Source organism: Alligator sinensis, unplaced genomic scaffold (genome assembly GCF_000455745.1).
Source record: "Alligator sinensis unplaced genomic scaffold, ASM45574v1 scaffold250_1, whole genome shotgun sequence".
Classification (NCBI taxonomy): domain Eukaryota; kingdom Metazoa; phylum Chordata; order Crocodylia; family Alligatoridae; genus Alligator; species Alligator sinensis.
The window spans coordinates 2,958,408-2,979,864 of NW_005841888.1; the positions used below are offsets into that span (position 1 = coordinate 2,958,408).

At 43.1% G+C, this 21,457-nt stretch overlaps 1 protein-coding gene across 2 annotated transcripts in view; it reads left to right on the forward strand.

Annotated features, from left to right (window-relative positions):
* UNC13C (unc-13 homolog C) overlaps positions 1-21,457 on the forward strand; it is a 523,785-nt gene that overhangs the window by 343,674 nt on the left and 158,654 nt on the right. For both annotated transcript variants that reach the window (XM_006017955.1, XM_025197084.1), the window contains one exon: positions 20,822-20,907. In XM_006017955.1, coding sequence (XP_006018017.1) covers positions 20,822-20,907 — 86 coding nt within the window. The remainder of the gene's footprint in view (positions 1-20,821; positions 20,908-21,457) is intronic.

Below are 21,457 nucleotides of genomic sequence, written 5' to 3' on the forward strand. Positions count from 1 at the left end.
TTTTTCTACATACTTCTAAGTAGCAGGCAGCTCATGAATGCTGTGATGCTGGGGCGCATGGAGTGTCCCACAGGACCCTGGGGGACTCCCCAGCATGTTCAGCAGCAGACCCAGAAGCGGACCAGAAGCCCTTCCGGTTCACTTCCGGGTCCACTAGGGAGGGCGCTGGAGCCCGCCCTCCCCCTCCCCCTCCCCCTTGCCAACACTTCTCCAGCTCAGCAACTGGTGCCTCATGGGTCTGGAGGGGGGGGAGGGGGGAAATATACTAAACAAACATCTATTTAGCTGAAATGTGCATAGCAGTTGAAGCAAAAATTTAATTTTCTTTTACCTGTTGTCAATGGATTTCAGCTCCATTGGCAGAACTGAGTATATTTGATCCTGGTCCACCCTTTGAGTCATTACACTAGCTTCTACTATAGGTGTAACTCCCAGTAAATGCAGCTACATCAGTAGGATTCTGAACATTTGGTACAAACTCTGCATGTCTAACACAAAACATTTTATACTTTATTTTTGGATGCTGAGCCAGACAGACAAAAATTATTCTCTGTATGGTATTATTTTGCACGTTTACATCATTTCTGTTATGAGTTTTTTTCAACATTTCATCAGGTCCAATCCATTTAAAGTGAATGACAAAGTAGGGTTCAGCCCCAAATAATCCAGATTTCAGTTACTGCTATGTTTCTTAGTATGATCTAAGTGAAGGAAAGTTCATTAGAAATGATTCAAAATGACTGGTGTAGGTGTAAGGTAGAACAAATACTACAGACTGTGCCAGCTTATTTGAAAAACTCAAGACCAGCCTTGCTTGGAGCTATTGGATGAACTGACATAATAATATCCAATTTCTGATCATAGCAATTATTAAGAAGACTTGCATTTATGAGATCTGCCTATGACTTCAGGTGATTTTTACTAAGAGATTTTTCTGTCTTTCAACCATTGCAACCTGTGACAGTGGTTTTCATCACATTAAGCATGAAAGTGGGACGGGGGAGGGGGCATGCAGCTCTACTAGTTTTTCTTGTTTGCCTTTTGCAAACATTTATTTGCATCAGGGTTTTTAGTTCTTTAATCATTTTCACCTCAACTGCCTGTCCATTAAAGTAGGTTTTCTTGTTGAGCAAATGCTACTACATTTACCCAAATTCAAGGCAACCTTGAATTTAAGACAGTCTCCCCCAACATTAGATTCTATGCATGGAAAAAGTATATATTTCTAATGATTACATTTACATTTATAATTGTTATAAAATTTTTAATTATTAAAATAAAATTTAAACACAGCACGGGCACAGAGGGGACACAAAAAATCTAGTGTCAAAAATTTTAACCAGGTTTAGCAGGTACCTAGCTTAATACCTACTGTATTTAATTGAATCTAGGATGAGTATTTTTCCCCTATTCAATATGGAAAATTAAAACTCCCTGTCTTGAATTCAAGTACAAGGCAGCAGGTGGCAGCCAGCAGCTCCAGCTCTAACCCTGGATCCAGCTCCAACCTGGGCTCAGGTTCAGAGCCAAAGCCACTGCCCTGTCCCTGCCACCTCTGCTCCCCCTGTCCTCCACTGCCTGTCCTCCGTGCCTCTAACCTGCAACCCCTCATACTCCAACCAGGTCACAGGACTAGGGCCAGAGCTACTGCTGCTGCAGTCACTGTGACTGGGCCAGGAGGGGGCTAGAGCCACCATGTACTCTGCCTCAGTGCAGAGCAGGGCCAGGTCTTGACTTGAGATTGGGAGTAAACAGTGGTGATGGGGTGAGGAGGAAGTGTGGGGGGGATCAAATGGAAGTAGGAGCAGGTACTGGAGGGGGCAGTACAGGCATCAGGGGAGGCAAATGGTGGGAGGCAGGGAGGTCAGGCACCAAGGTTACCAGGTGGTAGGGACTGGCAGCAAGGGGCAAGATGTAGGGGGGGGGTAAGAGGTGGTGGTCAGGCTGCTTGACTCCCACCTTGCTTGTCCCCACTATGACTTCCTGTCTTCCTGCTACTGTTTGTCTCCCTGCCACTGCTTTCCCCACTGAAGTGATGAGGAAGATGCATTTAAGGCAACTGTCCACTAGTTAGATTTTATACATAGAATATGATAACAAATTTATAACTTTTCATGTGTAGAATATAATTATTGGGGGATTATCTTAGATTCTTGGATTCAGGTACTGAATGCAAGAACTCTTTGGTAGCTTTGAAAAAATGTCATCCTTTTCCATTTTTTTTTTTAAATCCTCTTTAGGGAATCTCCTTTTACCTGCAACTGTGAAAATAATTTAATTCTCAAATTTTAGAACAGTGAATTTTGCTAGGGTTGTACAAAGAACAGCATGTTTGATATTATTTGTGTCCTGTGATGAGTCAAAGCAGATCTCAATAGCTGTCTGTTAATAAACTGAAGTTGTTTTTGTTTCAGAGCTGAAGTGTGATAAGTTTAGCATGGTGTTTGCACTGAAGATTTTGTATGTTATATTTAATAACTGGAGACTATTTCAGTATGCCTTTAGCAAAAGAACTTAATGTAAGGTTTAAAAAAGTCTATACAGTGTGTAAAATAATAAATACAAAGATATTCCTGCATGCAACCATGGTGAATGAAAATAGCCAGAATCCCTGGAGCCAAAATGATCTTTGTTACTTCTCTGCTGAGTAAACAGAATTCCAGACAACCATGGAAACTTACATCAAACTCTTACCCTGTATAAATGATGTTTTATTTTAAATTGCCTCATTAAATATCATCCAGATATTAAATCTCAAATAAATGTCTATAATTATTTTTAATAGAATCCAAGAATAAAGCCGTATATCTTCTCCTTTTAGATATTTAAGTCAACAAAAGCTTTCCTTTGACTTCAGTGGAAGCAGGATTGGTCCCTTTGCCTAAATTTTCAAGAGCACTGACTGATCTTCATTTTAAGACTCAATCTTTAATTTGGAAAATTATTATTTTTTTAGTGCTTAACATTATATATTTATAAAGTCAGTTGAAATTGCTAATCCTTTTATTGTAACTCTGAAGAGCAAGCAGTTACTTTTTTTCTTCCAATGCTGCTTTTACAGATCAGTAATTCTTCCCAGTTCCATAAACTTTTAGGTACTATACCTCAAATCCCATTGATGTAGGCCCAAATTTACATTTAAAGCTTAGCAACTTCACTCACATTGTATTTTACCTGAAAGGCACAACACAGTTTGAATGGAATAGCATTACTCAAAATCCCTTTGATTTCCATGGGATTATCTCTTCTTACATTTACATCATAATTTGTCTTTTACAAATGGTTTCAAAGAAGCCTGCATAGTGCAGATTAAAGTATAGTACTCATGTTCTTAACTTTGAAAACCCACAGCAAGATGCAAGAGTCTGTTTATGAATAATATATAATATAGCTAGGATGGAATAACATGAATGAAAGGAGTGAAATTACACTATCCTGAACATAGAAGGACAGCTGTGCTAAAGAGAAAAGAGTCATAGTACCTTGGTTCCCTCCCACATGGAGCATTCTAGGAGAAGGTTGCTGTAAATTCAAACCTTAGGAGTCCCAGCAATCAGTTATCCAGTGGACGTATCAAATCAGTCACTAATTTTCCAAACCTGTCTGGCCCTGTCCTGCTCCCTTCAGGATAAGACCTGCCTGCTTTAATAATTTAATCAGCCAGCACAAATTCTTCTAACATAGCAGAGGTTGTACATAGTTTCTATTTCTGCATTGCTTGTTCATCCCTAGAAGTCTTTCCACTTTTGAGACCTATTGGTTGGTTTCTACCAGCACTAACAGGCTGTGGAAATATTGCCTGGTAAAAATTAATAGTTCATATTATGATCATAATATGAAGAGCTAGTATGCATAAGATGAAGAAAGGGGTGGGGGAGACCTCACTGGCCAAGTTTGCAGACAACATCAAGTTATGGGGATGTGTGGTCACACTTGAAGATAGGTTACAGTTACAGGCGGACCTAGACAGGCTAGCAAATTGGGCAGATCAGAACCTGATGAAGTTCAACATTGAGAAATGTAAAGTGCTCCACCTCGGGACGAGCAACCCCCAACACACCTACAGGCTTGACAGCACAAAACTGACTATCACCATAAATGAAAAGGACCTGGGGGTAATAATAGACCACAGTATAAATATGAACTGGCAGTGTGATGCTGTAGGCATTAGGGAAAATAATACTCTGGCATGCATCGATCGATGCATCCCCAGCAAAGCCAAGGAAGTGATTCTTCCACTCTACTCAGCACTGGTGAAACCACAGCTGGAGTACCGCGTCCAGTTCTGGGCACCACATTTTAACAAGGACATGGACGAGCTTGAGAGAGTCCAAAGACAAGCCACCCGTATGATCAGAGTCTTAAAAGGCAAACCATATGAGGAAAGGCTGAGGGTTCTGGGACTCTTCAGCCTGAAGAAAAGATGGCTGAGAGGGGACCTGGTAGCAGCTTACCACTACACTAAAGGAGTACATGAGCAACTGTTCCCCAGAGCACCTGAGGGGAAAACCAGGAGTAATGGCCACAAACTCCTGGCAGATTGATTCAGGCTCAACATTAGGAAAAACTTATTCACAGTCAGGGTATCCATACTATGGGTTAAGCTCCCTCCAGAGATGGTGCAATCACCTACCCTGGAAATCTTCAAGAGGAGACGGGACAGTCACCTTGCTGGGGTCACTTGACCCCAGTTGCCTTTCCTGATTAGTGCAGGGGACTGGACCCAATGATCTTCTGAGGTCCCTTCCAGCCTTACAATCAGTATGAATATGTGCAGACCTGAGAGGTATTTGGTGAATCTTCAGCTGTGATGATAAATACTACGCATATTACACTGACACAATAGATCTTGAGCTATTGCAGTGCAAATAGGGAAAATAATAACTATTTTCTTATTGTATTAAGCTACAAGAAAGTTATGCCATTATAACATTTGTATGATGGGGGTTTTTTTTTCCCTTTTTTTCTCTTTTTATAATACTTCAGAAATTGACATTAACAAACTAACTTTTACAGTATCAAAGACAGTCACTATCTTGTATAGAGACTGTAGGAACAGACTGTGGTTTCTCTACTAATGCAGTATGAAATGTGAAATTCTCAAAAGACCAAGGAGTTAAGCTTATGGAATGATAAAGGTTGTTTATTTAAAGAGCAGTGCTCAGTAGGGCTGTGCAAAGCTTCAGTCCCTGATTCAATTTGGTGGAGACTTGGCCTGATTTGGTGGCTGAATCTCCGAATCTGAATCTAATCAGACCCTTTAATATTTCTGAATCGAATCGGAATCCTCTGAATCAATTCAGAGAGATTCAGACAGATTCAGTGAATTGGACATAGAAACAGCTTTAAGTGTTTTTTCTACATACCTCTAGGTAGCAGGGACTGAATGCTGCAGTACTGGGGTGCATGGAGCATCCCACAGAAACACAAGGCCCCCCCCAGCGTGCTTGGCAGCAGACCCGGAAGTGGACCAGTAACACTTCCAGGTCCACTGGGGAGCACATGGGGGGGGGCGCACCCTCTGGCTCAGCAACTGGTGCCTCCTGGGTCTGGGGGAGCACCCAGGGGGTCCCCCTGCAGCCAATTGCTGGGCTGGAGGGGCACAGGGAGGGCCCCCTGCACATGCTCCCCAGCAGACCCAGAAGTGGAATGGACTTCTGGTCCACTTCTGGGTTGACTGCCGAGCATGGTAAAGAGCCCCCCATGCTGCTGTGGGATGCTCCATCTGCCCCACCAATGCAGCAATCACAAAGTTGTACTCATCCTGGGGAGATGTGAGCAGTGGGGTACCCCAGGGCTCAGTCCTTGGGCCCACACTGTTTAACATCTTCATCAGCAACTTGGACGAGGGGGTGGAAAGCACGCTGTCCAAGTTTGCTGATGACAATAAGATGTGGGGCAAGGTGGACACACTTGAAGGGAGAGAGAGGCGTTAACTAGATTTAGACAGACTACAAAAGTGGACAAATGAGAATAGGATGGGGTTCAACGTAGACAAATGCAGGGTGCTGCACCTTGGGAGAAGGAATCCACAGCATACATACAGGCTGGGGAGCTCCCTTCTTGAAAGCACAGAGGCGGAAAGGGATCTCGGAGTCATTACTGACTCCAAGATGAACATGAGCTGCCAATGCCAGACCGCAGCCAGCAAGGCCAGCCATACCTTGTCACGCATCCAAAGGTGCATCTCAGGCTGGTCCAGAGAGGTGATACTCCCCCTCTATGCGACTTTGGTCATGCCGCAGTTGGAGTACTGCATCCAGTACTGGGCGCCGCACTTCAAAAGGGATGTGGCCAGCCTGGAGAGGGGTCAGAGGCAGGCCACCCGCTCGGTGAGAGGGCAGCAGGACAGGACCTATGAGGAGGGATTGAGGGACCTGAACCTGTTCAGCCTCAGCAAGAGGAGGCTGAGGGGGGACCTAGTGGCTGCCTACAAACTCATCAGGGGAGATCAATAGCAAACAGGTTGACCCTTTTCTCCCCAGCACCACCTGAGGTGATAAGGAACAATGGTAATAAGCTGATGGAAAATAGGTTTAGGTTAGAGATCAGAAGGCAATATTTTATAGTTAGGGTGGCCAAAATCTAGAACCAACTTCCCTGGGAAGTGATCCTCGCCCCTATCTTGGGCAAATTCAAGAGGAGGTTGGACAATCACCTGTCTGGGTCTTGTGAACCTAGCATTCATTCCTGCCTGTGGTAGGGGGTCAGGGTAGATGATCTGTTCAGGTCCCTCCTGGCATCGAATCATCAGATTTGGATTCAGCCGAATCGAGTCGGGGACAGTGATCCAAATCAATGTATCAAATCACTGTCCCTGATTCGGACCAAATCCAAATCCGAATTGAATAGGGCCTGTTTCGCACACCCCTAGTGCTCAGCCTATTATTCTGCTGTTCCCTCCAGTCCCCTCCTAAAATCCCTAGGCAAATACAACATATACATAACACTCTTAAAGGTACCCACACATCTTCCCCCTTTACATGTAACATATCTCCAATGTAATACTAACATTGGAAGTTTAGTTCAATCCATAGTTAAAGTACATTTTAACAGATCTCTGTTAGTCTTTGTGTTGGCTTTTTAGCTCTAAGTTTCTCTGCATTCTCAGTCCTTATTGGTTCAATTCTTGGTTGGTTTCCTTGTTCAGTTGTCTCTACCTCTGTATCATTTTCAGTGTTCTCTGTCGCTTTGATGTTAACTCTGCTTCCTTTGGTGAATCTTATGATACTGCTTCTTTTCTCCCCTTTACAAGCTGCAAGTGTTGTCTGTTCCTTCCTAACACCTGCCCTTCTAGTGTGTCTACTTGATAGGATCTGGGAGCTACTTGCAGGGGAACTAGTGCTTTTTGTTTTCATATTCGTCCATCTGAAATGAGCACCAGATCTTTGTTGTCCAGTTGTGGTAGCTCCCTGGAACCCTGTCATAGTACCATTTTTGTTTGATTTTGTCAACTTTTTAAAAAGTTTTCATGTCTTGTTTTTTATTCTGATGAGCATCATCCACAAGATTTGTCAGCCTGGTTTCCTGTTACAGCATTTCTACTGGGGACAATCCATGTTTCATGAGTGTTGCTCTATAATTTAACAGTAAACATCGGTGTATAAATCTGTAGCTTTTTTCAACAATTTCTTCATTATTTGTACTCCATTTTCCACCAGACCATTGGATTGTGGGCTACAGGCTCCTCCATTCCCATCATGGGTTCTTTTCTTCATGCTGATGTGTACTTTAGACACATTGTACAAACCTTTACAGCATCTTCTATGTCTTTTTTGTGTTGGGCCAAGATAGAGCACCCCTTGGTCCTAAATACCTGCAACCCAATGGTCTGGTGAAAAATGGAGCCCAATTTGTACAAAATGGATCCCTTGGTCTTCTCTTGAATTTTTCAATGCCTAGATGCCCCTCGTGTTCTGTAAAGCATGTCTTTAACACTTCAGGAAAAACAAGACATGAGCCTTTGAACAAAATGCCATCTAGTAGTGACAGCTCTTCCTTGAACTGAGTGGAGGGGATAGGTACGGTTTTTTAGGCCAACCAGTACAAATAGCTGTTATCACTTTTTGCAATTGTGGTGTCCTGAGCAGTAGCTTCTGCAATTAGTGCCCACATTTTATCTGTGACAGGAATCAATCTTTTAATTAGATTAACACGTACCATGTCTGAGTCTGGAATTCTGTCATTTTCCATTGTGTCATATACTCTGAACAACATATCTACAATAAGCACATGTTTTACTGGCATGTATTGTATGTCTACATCATACATTTACAGTTGAAAGAAAAGTCGCTGTAATCTGGGTGACATATCTGATAACCCTTTCTTTGCTATAGTTACCAAAGTTTTATGATCAGTTTCAGCTATCACAGGCTTCCCGGAGATGAATATATGAAATTTCTTACAGCTTTACATCAGAGCTAAACTTTCTTTCTCAATTCATGCATATAGACACTGACTTAGAGAGTGCCCTAGATGCATATGCTACTGGTCTCCAACTATCCTCACATTTCTGAAGCAAGCTGCTCCTGTGCCACCTTTAGAAGCAACTGTTGACAATTTACTGCTTTCATTATTTTTTCCTTCAAGTTTTTAAATTCAACTTCATGTTCATGTCCCCATGTCCACTGAGCATTCTTTTGTAGGATTTTTAGATATTTAGTCTGCTCTGCTAAGTTAGGTAGATGTTTGCATACCAAATTGATCATTCCCAATAATCTTTGCTCTCCATCCTAATCTGTAGCGAGTGACATGTTTGTAATGGCTTTAACCCGCGGGATCAATTTGCACCCCTTTCTCAGAAAGCTTTTCTCCCACATATGTTATTTCTTTGACTCTGAATTTGCATTTTTGTTTGCTCATTTTCAAACTTGCTCTGTGAGCTATTTCTAATGCCTTTCTTAAAGGCCTGAGATCATGTTCTTCCATAGTATTTCCCCAAACTAATACATTATCAATATAAACGATAGTTCTATCAAGACCTTAAAAAAATTGTTGCACTTTTCTCTGAAATACTTCAGATACAGAACACAGCCCAAAAGGAAGCCTACAAAAGCAATACTTTCTCAAGGGCATATTGAAGGTACATAATCTAGTGCTATTCTTTTCTAGGGGAACTTGCCAAAACCCAGAAGAGGCAGCCAAAGTGGAGAAATATTTAGGTTTTGCCATGTTGCCAAAAACCTCTTCCCTGGTGGGAATAGAAAAATGCTCCCTTTTGAGGTACCAGTTCATTTGCTTAGAATCCAGACACAATCTCAAGGATCTATCTTTTTTTCCCCTATTATGACCAGTGAATAAACCTAAGCAGTTGGTTGCTCTACTTTTTCTATTATGTCCATGTTAACTAATCTAATTCTTTTTTCAGTTTCTCCCTCAGTTTCCTGGGACTCTTACAGACTGAACTTTTGCTATATTACCCTTGTGTCTAACATGCAGTGCACAAACACCCTTGGTTGCAATTATGTTCCCATTATATGCTCTAAGTTTCACTTTCTTATTCTCATAGTACACAGGTTTAGTTTTCATTTTTTGAATAATGTATTCTGGTATTACACTGACCTGTGCCCCTGTATCTAATTTAAAAATTACCTTTAGTTCATTGGTGTCCAGGGTGATTGCCTTTGCATCCCTATGATGTCATAATGAGTCTTATACCAGGAAAGGAGACCAAGACACGATTGTCCTAAAGTAAAAGCAAATTTATGGAACCCTAACAGATACAACTGTAATTAAAATTGAAGCAGTTTTAGCAGTTAAAAAAATGAGGTTTGTAGCTAGTCAAAGCAGATATTCACCACCCCATAATGTTGCAAACGCTACTTTACTGGAGCATCAGGCTATGAAGTCGTGTCCAGGGCTTCTGGTTCTGTGTCTGATATTCAGACAGGATCTTGGATCGGTGACAGGAACACTTTAGGCTTTTTTCAGGAGTGTTCCAAAGGGTACACTCTCTCACCTCTCTTTATATACCTTATAGTTTGCATTTTTTAATACATAAAATTAACTTAAGCCTTCCTCCTAATGCATGTTCATAACCTTGCTTCTGTTTGCCAAATATGGTTACCTCTAACTGGATTCTTCTATTCTGAAGGAATCTTTTCATTCTTAGTTGGGGATAGGTTTTCCTCTGACTGTACCTCTTTTGCCCAGGTTATAGTTATTCAATTTAGTTAGCCAGCTTCCTGATTTGTTTTAAGTCAAGGACAGTATTTTTCCATCTGCTCCTTTCACAGGGTGTATGTCTTGACCACAATTCCAAATAAGCATGCAGCTTGAGCTGAGCACAAAGGTCAAACCCAGGCCTGAAGGCCTCTGGGTCCCAACATTGTCCAATCCTCAGAAGAATGAAAATCTTCTTGCATTTTGCCAATGCAGAATTCTTCCTCTTGCTCATTGCATAGGGCATGCACCTACTGTTTCTTGTGTGGTGCATCCTCCTCCTTTCTGCAAATTTTGGCAAAATAATTGAATCTTTTGCATTTGTTGCAGTGCTTACCAAATGCAGGACATTGCATGGGTTTGTGGTAACCCTCACAGCATCTGCAGTTAACCATTGTTTCTTCAAACAATTCTCTTTGGCCTGTGCTTGCCTTCTTCGTAGTGAGGTCCTCCTTTCTTTATTGTTTGTGTGTTGCCTTAGGTTTTTGCAGTTTTGAAATCCTGTCTAGTTCAGCTTTTTCTGTTTTTTCCTCTAGCTTCTGCAGCCTGGCATTTGTTATCTCAGCTCCTTGGCACATTCTAACTGCATTTTCCAAATTAAGCTTAGGATCCTCTTGCAGTCTTATCCTGAAGCTTGTATCCCTTATATCCAATACTATTTGGGCTCTGATCATGGACTCTTTTAGGTCTCCAAAATTGCATGTCTGGCTTAGACAAACTCCTTTATTTAGTTACTGCCATCTCACGTGGAAATTATACCATTCAAAGGTTTCATTTTGTTTGTGTATACAATGTTCCTCAAAGTTTTTTATTACTATGCCATTGCTTTTCTGTTCTGCTTCTGACAGTTGTAGGCTATTATAAAGAGAAAGAACTTCTTGGCCTGCTTTATTAAAAAAATAGCTATCTTGAGTGGATCTTCCTTCTCTGTGGCACCACTGGCCACCATATATATGGTGAAGCTCTGCTTAAATTTCTTCCAGTTTTCTGTTGCATTGCTGGACAGCTTTAAATCATCTGGAATTCTGAGATGCTCCATTTTTCTGTCTTTCTTCACACCCCACTTCTGGTACCACATGTAGTTCTCAAAAGACCAAGGAGTTAAGCTTATAGAATGATAAAGCTTGTTTATTTAGAGAGCATGCTCAGCCTACTATTCTGCTGTTCCCTCTGGTTCCCTCCTAAAATTCCTGAGAAAATGTAACAACTTATACATAAGACTTTTAAAGGTATCTGCACAGGACATACTGTTAATCCTGAATTTGTCAATGACAGCTACTGTGACTTAGTACACAGAACACAAATATAAAAGCTAAGGTAGGGTGCTGCCTTAAACCCAGAAAATCAAGGGAATGTTGAAAATTATCCCATTTGCCTTACCTCACTTTACTGTATTTACTTTGTGTGTAATACAATACATATATAATATGTCCAAAATTTGGTGGCAGGGGAGAGAGAGTGCTGGATCCATGTGCAGACATAGCCTGGGGACATGGACCAATCCTGCATCTTTGGACCCTATGAGGTAGCAAGAGTCCCTGGGAGGTGGCACTAGGCCCCAGAAGGTGGTACAGGGCTCAGGAAGGTGGCACAAGTCTCTGGGAGGCAGCATGAGGTCTTAACCTGGCTCTCAGAAAGTGGTCCAACCTGTGTGAGCCCCAAGCAGCTCATCTGGTTCACACCAACAAAAGGTTGGGTACCACTGGCTTAGACCTTCACCCCCTTCTCCTTCACATATATTTTCTTTACCCAGACTCATCCCATCTTGCTCCTCTATGAATGAAATTGATTCTCTGGTTGAGCCACTGCACCTTAGTCATGTTACATCCATTATTGCCACCTTTTTTATTTTCTTCATAACTCCATAAGCTGTTATTTACTCCCTTTCTTTGCTGAAATACCACCAAATTAATAGTGGAAGATTAGGAGGGGTTTTCTTCCTGCTTCATTAAAACAGTAGTGAACTCCAATATTTTTATCCACCCTATTTGTCTAAGCATAAGATGTGGAAAAAAAAATCTACTGCCAAATTTTAAGTAGATATCCAATAATTGGTTTAAAAAGAAAATAGAAACATTACTGAGTTATGCCTTCTGTTTAAGGAACTTTAACTCCCACAGAAGTCTTATGTCAAGTGCACTCACAGTAGCCATGCATTTCTGTGATCCTAATGTTATTTGAAAAATATGGTATCAAACCATATGCAACATTCAATAATCCCTCCATTTAAGGAAGTTAGCTTTCATCCATTGTAATTAATAAATGAGCAAAGAACACATTAGTAGCAGCAGAGAATTTTTATTTATTTCTGAAAGATGTTCTTAATCCATCTTGTTCACAAACTGCTTATGGAAGATAGAATTTATAATATATACAATTTATAATAATTTATTAAAATATATATTATATATCTCCATATATATAATGTATATAAGTGGTATAAACTGTTGTACTTTAATAAACAGCATAAGAAATATACAGACTGCAGAGCAGTGGAAAATTGTGAGAGGGATGGCATAGAACAGTGAATCAGCTCCGAATTATTGTTAGCAACATATGAAAATGGTTTGTTTACATTTCTGAATTCCCATTGTGCAGTTATGGCTAATTGTCTATGAATTCGGTAGGGTTTTGGTAATGTCTGTTCATAATTTTGAAAGGGAGTAGTTAGATACAAGGACTTTCCCCTATTTTACATATGGTATTCTATTAGAGCAGGAGTGGGCAATTATTTGGGTATGAGGGCTACATGGAGAGTTTTAATCAGCTGTCACAGGCCAGATAAGCATTAAGCATTCCATCACCCCACCCCACCCCACCCCACCCCAGCCACAACATCTCACCAAAACTCCCTATGGGGCTGTGGGCAGGCAGGGAGCAGCACTCATGAGTGGGAAGGGCAGGTGAGGCTGGGACTATAGGGCTGGGTCACCAGACAATGACAACTCCAGGCCAGAGACCAATCCCTGCATGCCTCTGCCCTCTGTGGGGCATGTGCATGTGTTTTGGGGGGTGGCTGCCTGGGCACTAGGTCCCAGGAACCTGCCGTGAGTGAGCAGAGGGGGGAGGCGGGAGGGGGGAGTGGAGGGCATGTATATCAGAATTTTTCCAAGCAGTGTGGTCTGTGCTGCCTCCGCATCACTCCGCATGGGGCCAAGCCCCACCCACTTATGCTGGCGCAGTCTGTACCATGCTTCTGAGCGTGCCCAGAGCCTGGCCCAGCTGGGTGCTTTTCTGCTTCCCCTGTGGCTTATGCACCTACCCCTGCTGGGAAGCTGGCCAGAAGCTAAAGCTGGAGCCCCACACATTGGGGCAGGAGCCACAGCACCTGAAGCTGCTTGCCCACCCATGTGGAGCAGTGCAGCATGGTGTGCCATGGCACAGCAGTGACAAAATCAGGAGCAGAAGCTGCTGCTGGAGGTGGGGGCAGAGGAGAAGCACCTGGCTGCAGCTGCACTGGAAGCTGTGCGCACTGGCTGGGGCCAGGCTATGGTTGCCAATGGTAGCCTAGCATGGGCCACCCTGGTGCAAGCAGGCAGGGCTTGGCCCCATGCCAGGTACTGCAGGGGCAGCCATGGGCTGGATGTGACCCATGGGCCATATTTTGCCTACTCCTGTATTATAGGCAGGTTGTAGTGTGAACATAGCACATAGCCATGAAGAATGGAAAAATCAGTGATGTTAGTGTAGAGGAAAGGAAATGGAAAATTGGTAAAGCTGATGGTCCATGAATAATATCATAACATTTTTTTTTTCTGAATCAAGATTGTATTATGGAGAAGCTAAATCATTAAATTCTATTATACTTATATGAAACAATAAATGAATTAAATTGGCCCTACTGAGCTTTGTATTAGAATCTTTAAAATCACGTACTGAGTATAAGGTTATTAGAGAAGGTATTTTATGACTGAAACTATCTTGAGAATTATCGACATATTAGCCCATCATTTGTTAGCATACTAAATCAATTTCACTAGTGAAAGTGTTGATGATTAGGTTAACACTGCATTACATTAGTTGGCATACTTTGAAAAATTTAAATCCTGCCATTTGAGTTTATGAAGAATGACACCTGCAAGTATCATAGTTGTCACAAAGTAAATTAATTACAATGTGAAAAGTAAATGATTTCTACTAACACCAAATGTACTTGCTGTTTTATAATAATTTTTGTCACAGTCATTTCCCACCATGAGGTCAGTTGGTTAAAACTGAAACAGATGTTTGGGACTGACTCTAGGTCTCATGAGGCTCAATGCAAAATTGTGTCTGTGCAATGCCTAAGGCAAACTTCCATTGCCTACATGTACAATGGAAAGATTTCATACCTGGTCTGGTTGGTGATAATGCACCAAGTTTACATTTTCCCAATGAAGGGAGAAGTTACTGACTCTGTTCCTTTCACATTTGTCAGGGGGTGAGTGGCATGGATGATTTCTATATGCATAAGTATACACACCTGCATATGTACATTACTTTTTTCCCTTTTGAATCAAGATTGATTCTGTGGAAGTCAGCTAGTTAAATTCCATAAAACTGTCATGAAACAATGCTTAAGTGCATACATAAATATATACATAACTACATACATATGAGTATATCAGATCAAACAGATGAATTTCATAAATCTACATCTTAGTTGAAGGAAGAGAGAGCATTGACTTATATCCCAAATAAGCAGAATAATATGGTTTCTCTATGTCAGAAGAATCAAATCCAAAATCTTCTCTCAGAATATGTCAAAGTTCAACAGTTTAGGTGCTAACAAAGTATCTCAGAGAAGAATGAAAATGAAGCCTAGTGCAGGAAAGAACTCAGAATTATAATATATTTGACTGTCAGAAATTCAAATATCAAAACTTTATATTTAACAGAATTATTATTGAAATGTATAATTCTACAAGTGTTAAAAGAAGAACCTGAGCTATGATTTCTTTCAAATTAAATGAATTCAGCAACTAATCAACTATAGAAGCATTCTTATTTTCTGGGAACATCCATTTGGTGCATTGTAGCTAGTCTGTGGCCACAAGGCAGCTGTAACACACCCTAGTCACAATGTAGCCCCTGCCTGGCTCAGGCTCAGTTGCAGCCCTTCCCTTGGATCTCATCTGCCATGCCTTGATCTTAATAAATATTTTAAAAGGGAGGCTGTCTGTGAACCTGATCCTGTATTGATCCTCACTGGCCTCCCAGAGTCCCCTGTGACAGAGAGCAGTCATACACCCCAAATCATCAGGCCCTCTCAGCCTGCCTGTGCCTTTGCTAGGCACTGATTACCTTAACCCTTCCTATGCCACACCCCATGCCTTGTGGGTATTACTGTCTAATGTTTGGCCCTTTTGGGCACTGGGCCTCTGGCCTTCTCTGTCTGGTCCCTGTGGCCTTACACTCTGCCCAGTCCAAGCTCAACAACTGCTCAGAGGGTTGCCAACCCTCCTGGATTGCCTGGGAGCCTACCAGAATTGGCATCAATCTCCTAGTGACTATTGAAAGCAACCTGGGAGATTGATATTGTGAATGGGTTGAACAGTACAATTAATGTCATTACATTATGTTTGAAAAAAGCCCTCCCAGAATAACTTCAGTCAGAGTTGGCAACCCTAGCTGCTCAGGCCTTGAGCCTGCCCCTGACAGGGCTCAAGACTATTGCATGCCACCCCCCACCCCACCCCAGGGCACTAATAGGACCTCCTTAACCACCCCTTATAGTCCGAACCTAAACCACAGGTTTAAACAGCAACATAAACATAAGCCCCTGGGCTCTAAAATAACAATAACAATGGAAACAGACCTCTGCCCCTTTAAGAGGGCAAAGCTTTACTCCTCAGTACACATACCTCCTAGTCTGGGTACCTTGTGAGCTCCCTTAGCCTCACTACTCCTGTAGGCAGGAAAGCAGGCAGTCAAGCATCCCTGGGTGATTGAATTTATTGGCTGCCTATAAATTAATTAGGGGAGGGCAGCAGGGAATAGGAGATGCTCTATTTACTAGGGCATCCCCTGGAGTAACTAGGAACAATGGCCACAAATTGACAGAGAGCAGATTTAGGTTGGACATTAGAAAGAACTTCTTCACAGTAAAGGTTGCCAGAATCTGGAATGGGCTTCCAAGGGAGGTGGTGCTCTCCTCTACCTTGGGGGTCTTCAAGAGGAGACTGGACAAACACCTGGCTGGGGTCATCTGCCCCCAGTGCTCTTTCCTGCCCAGGGCAGGGGGTCAGACTCGATGACCTACTGAGGTCCCTTCTGACCCTAACATGTATGAATCTATGATTCAGTCTTTGCAGGTTAGTCTAAGCTGCAAAGATTGAACCAATAAACAAATGGTTATCATTTTTGATTCAGGAAATGCAGCCACATGCCTGCAGTGGCCCATGCCAGAAGCCGGGGGGTACTACAGCACAGCTTTCTGGCACATATCCAGCATGGCTCTGGGCGGGGGGGAGGGGTATTTCTCATCACTTCCTCTTCCTCCTTCCAGGTGCCTCTGGGATTTGTAGTCCACAGTCACAGCCAACACTAAGCAAGCAGGGCAGGGCAGCTCATTAGCAAACTTCCCCACCTGCAAGCTCCCTTAAAGGAGCAGGCACACCCAGGAAACCCTCACTATTTGCAGATTTGCGATTCGCAGTTTCGAATATTTGCAGTGCAGCGCACCAACACACACGGTCTCCCCCCACAGCATGATGAAACTTTGTTATGCTTGACACCCCCACCCCCCGACCACCAACAGTATCAGCAGCATCTACGGGAGCTCTGCACTTGCCACCACCATGCTTGCCACTACCATGGTCCCACCGCTGCCAATGCAGCCATGCCCCCCCAGCTGCTGGGGGCACATGCTGTTCATGACAACTGGCCAATGGCAACACCCTGAGGGATAGCCAGCATGGGTTTGTTGTAGGTAGGTTGTGCTTGACCAATCTCATTTCCTTTTATGACCAAGTGACCTATCACCTGGACAAGGGGGAAGAGATTGATGTCATATATCTTGACTTTAAAAAAGCCTTCGATCTGGTATCCCATGATCACCTTTTAGCAAAACTGGCCAACTGTGACCTCGGGTCCACCATGATCCGCTGGCTGGGGAATTGGCTCTGTGGTCAGACCCAGAGGGTGGTGGTTGACAGAAGTCAATTGTCATGGTGCCCTGTGACCAGTGGGGTCCCTCAAGGCTCTGTCCTTGGACCTATTTTGTTCAACCTCTTCATTAATGATGTGGACATTGGAGTCAGAAGTGGACTGCCCAAATTCACTGATGATACCAAACTTTGGGGTAAAGCATCCACACCTGAGGACAGGAGGGTAATCCAGGCTGACCTTGACAGACTCATGAACTGGGCAGACAAGAACCTGATGATGTTTAACACTGAAAAATGCAAGGTTCTCTACCTTGGGAAGAAAAACCTGCAGCATGTCTATTGGCTTAGCAGTGCTATGCTGGTTCGCACTACGGAAGAAAGGAATTTGGGAGTCATGATTGACCACAAGATGAATATGAGCCTTCAATGTGATGCTCCAGCCAGTAAAGCAAGCAAAATGCTGGCTTGCATCCATAGATACTTCTCAAGCAAATCCCAGGACGTCATTCTCCCATTGTACTCAGCCTTGGTGAGGCCGCAGCTGGAGTACTATGTCCAGTTTTGAGCTCCACAATTCAAAAAGGATGTGGAGAAGCTTGAGAGGGTGCAGAGGAGAGCCATGCACATGATCAGAGGTCAGGAAAACAGACCTTATGATGAGAGGCTGAGAGCTATGGGACTCTTCAGCCTGGAAAAGCGCAGGCTCAGGGGCGATCTGATGGCCACCTATAAGTTTATAAGGGGTGACCACCAGGATTTGGGGGAACATTTGTTCACCAGAGTGCCCAAAGGGATGACAAGGTTGAATGATTATAAACTCCTGCAAGACCGTTTCAGGCTGGACATAAGGAAGAACTTCTTTACTATCTGAGCCCCCGAGGTCTGGAATAGCCTGCTGCCAGAGGTGGTTCAAGCACCTACTTTGAACGCCTTCAAGAGAAACCTGGATTTTTTTCTTGCTGGGATCCTATGACCTCGGCTGACTTCCTGCCCCTGGGGCAGGGGTCTGGACTCAATGATCTTCCAAGGTCCCTTCCAGCCTTGATGTCTATGAAATCTATGAATGTAGGTGACGTATTCATGGATTTCCCCATTCACGGAAATCCCTAGAATGTATGCCCCACAAATGGCAAGGGTCTCCTGTAGTTTTAAATAGATTATTGTTTTATTTATTTTCATTGTAGCATATGGGCTAGGTGCAAGTGGTGGTGATGATCCAGATTATGCAAAAAGCTTATAAAGATTTTACCATTAGAAGTAGCACAGAATGCTTTTTTTTAAATCTAAAACAATTGCTGATTTCAAGGAGTGGTTCTTCTATTGAAGCAAAGAACTAGAAACATTTCATCATAGGCAACTCACCTAATGTGACCCATTTATGAATGTACCTCTTTTTTAATTTGGCAAAGTATAGAAAAATCACACATATGTTGCTGCTATAAGTAGCATAAAACATTTCCAAAATGTAAATACTTCAGTAAAAAGGGACAAATAATCTTTTTTGCTAGTTTTTTTGTAGAGGGGGACATTTGTATTGATGAAAGGTGGAATATCTGACAAATTCAAGGACAGCTGATCAGCATGTTGCAGCTATTTGTTCTTTAATTTTGTTTGGTACCTGTATTTTAGGAGTGAAATAAAATGATATGTTACATAAATCAAAATACTTTTGGCTCAATTCTCAACTGGTAGGAACAAGTCCAACTAAACTGACAAAATTATTTTGATTTATGTAACATATCATTCTATTTCATCGGGGGGGTGGCTAGGAGGTGGGGGGCCGGGACCTGGCAGCGACAGGGTGGGAGCCGAGCTGGGCCCACGATCAGGCCAAGGCCCACTGCGCTTGTCCCTTCCCCTGTGCCCAGAGTCATTTCCCGGTGTCAGGAACCCCAAAACAAATCCATCATCCCCAGCTGCCTCCCTGCCCCAGCACTGGCCTGTCACTGCCTGGGGCCCCCAGCTGGGGGCTGGAACAGGGCCAGCCTCTGCTGCACTGCCAGGCTGGAGGGGACAGATCATGCAGGACCCCCATGCCCACCCTGCCAGGCTGTGCACAGCTGGTGCAGGGTGCAGGACAAAGCCACCTGGGGGGCACCTGGGGTCATCTGGGGGGCAAAGGGACGGATGGCAGCTCCTGCCACCGGATGTGTCCTAGGAGGACATGGGGGTCATGTGCCCCCATTTCTGTGTGGGGCAGGATGGGCTGCCATGGAGGGCTGTGGTTGAGGTAGTGCCGGGCTCTACCTGGTGTGGGGAGCATGCTGTGCTCTGGCAGCAGTGCTGGGGGTGGCAGGTGAACTATGATGAATCTTGGGGTGGCTGCAGCTCCCTCCCAGTACCACTGCTGCCCTCCCCAGTGCAGTCTGCTTCCCCCTAAACAGGAAGAGCCTGGTGCAGCCCAGGCTCCAGCCTGCAGTGGTAGACTGCCCTGCCTCAAGCAGATACGGGGGCCAGATGCAAAACCAGTGGCATGGGGAGCTTACACACTACCACCGCCTTCTATACACTCTTGCCACCAGGCACCACTTTCCCATGCCCAAGTATCCTCACTTCTCTGCACCACCAGCTTCATGTGCGGCCGGCTGTCAGCACCCCCTGACCCCTGGCATGTGGCAGCGACACGGGGACCTCACACATGGCAGCTGCCCCCACCACCATCTATACACTCAGTACCACTGCCATGCTCCAGGGGGGAAGGGGTGCTGTCAGCCAGCTGGACGCAAAGCCAGCAGCACAAAGCAGCGGGGATACTTGGGTGTAGGAAAGTGATGCACAGCACCCAGCGGTGGCACGGAGTGATGGATGGTGGCAGCCCCGCCCTCCATGCCACTGCTTCCCAGGTACCCCCACTTCTCTGCACTGCTGGCTTTGAGATGAGAGAGCACACTTTTCTTTTCCTTAAAACAAGTAATTGGTACCTGTGTATAAATAAATGCTAAACTTTTAAATGGTAGCTAGTACATAAACAGATGTTTTTTAAAGAGACTATTTAATATATGACAAATAAATAGAAGTTTTAATTAACAGCTTGCATGGTGTATATTTTCATCTGTCTTCATCTTGCCAATAAAGCTGGAGGAAGTTAGAACCAGTAAAACCTCTGCAGTTATTGAGCCAGGTCTTCATCTACTGTAAATCAGATTGCTGCACTGAAGTTAATATTCCTTTTTCTCAACAGAGAGTGTAATGTCAGTAGAGCTAGGCAAATGGGCAACAACCAAGCATCTGACATAGGATTTGGGTGTTTTTTCAAGAGCCAAATCCATCCCTGGTATAACACAGCTGAAGTCCATGGAGTTACATCAGGGACATTCTATGTTATCAAATATGTACCAAATATAATTAGCATTGTACATAACTCTTTACTGAAGTAGGGCCCCAACATTAACATTTGACTGAAGGTAATTTTTATTTGAAGGTTGGTCTTCCTCCTTAATTAACCAGTACTGTAAAAAACAGAAAATACAATGCAGTGCATGCCATGGATACAAAATGTTTGCCTTTCTACTGTACAGCTGTTAACATAATTACTAGCAGCAGATGAACTAATGTAATGTGATTGATTGCAGGTTCCCTCAAGAGCTGAACATGGGAAAAATCAGTGCCGAAATCATGTGGACTCTGTTTGCCCAGGATATGAAGTATGCTCTGGAAGGTAATTAGTGCAAACTATTCATTAGATTAGAATGCTCACCCAGGCTGGTTCCCAACACAAATCACTCCTGACATCAGATGTCTGGAGGTGTTCAGAGTTTATCTCCCTAACTTTTTTCTGGCTTAGAAGAAAGAAAAAAAAGAAGTGTTGAAACACAAGGTTATAAACAGGGAGGAATGTTCCAGATTTAAAGTAAAAAAAAAAAAAAAAAAAAGCAGCAAGGAGTTAAGAGTAGGAGGAGAACACAAAAAATTAGGATCAGCAGGATATAGTGCAATGACAAACTCTAATTGAGATACCTGCTGGTAAAATGGAAATGAGTTTATTTACCACCTAAATATGAAGGTTTAAATACTAATTTAAATACTAAATATTAATATACTTGGCAGAAGTCATTATAGTCATTTGGAATCTTATAAAATATTTCCCACATAGTTTTAATATGCAAATGAAATGTAAACAAATTGGTTTAAAGCATGAAGTTGGAGGAGATTAATCCAAATAGCAAATACCAATTTGCTGTGTTTTAGAGATCCATTATAATAATCTC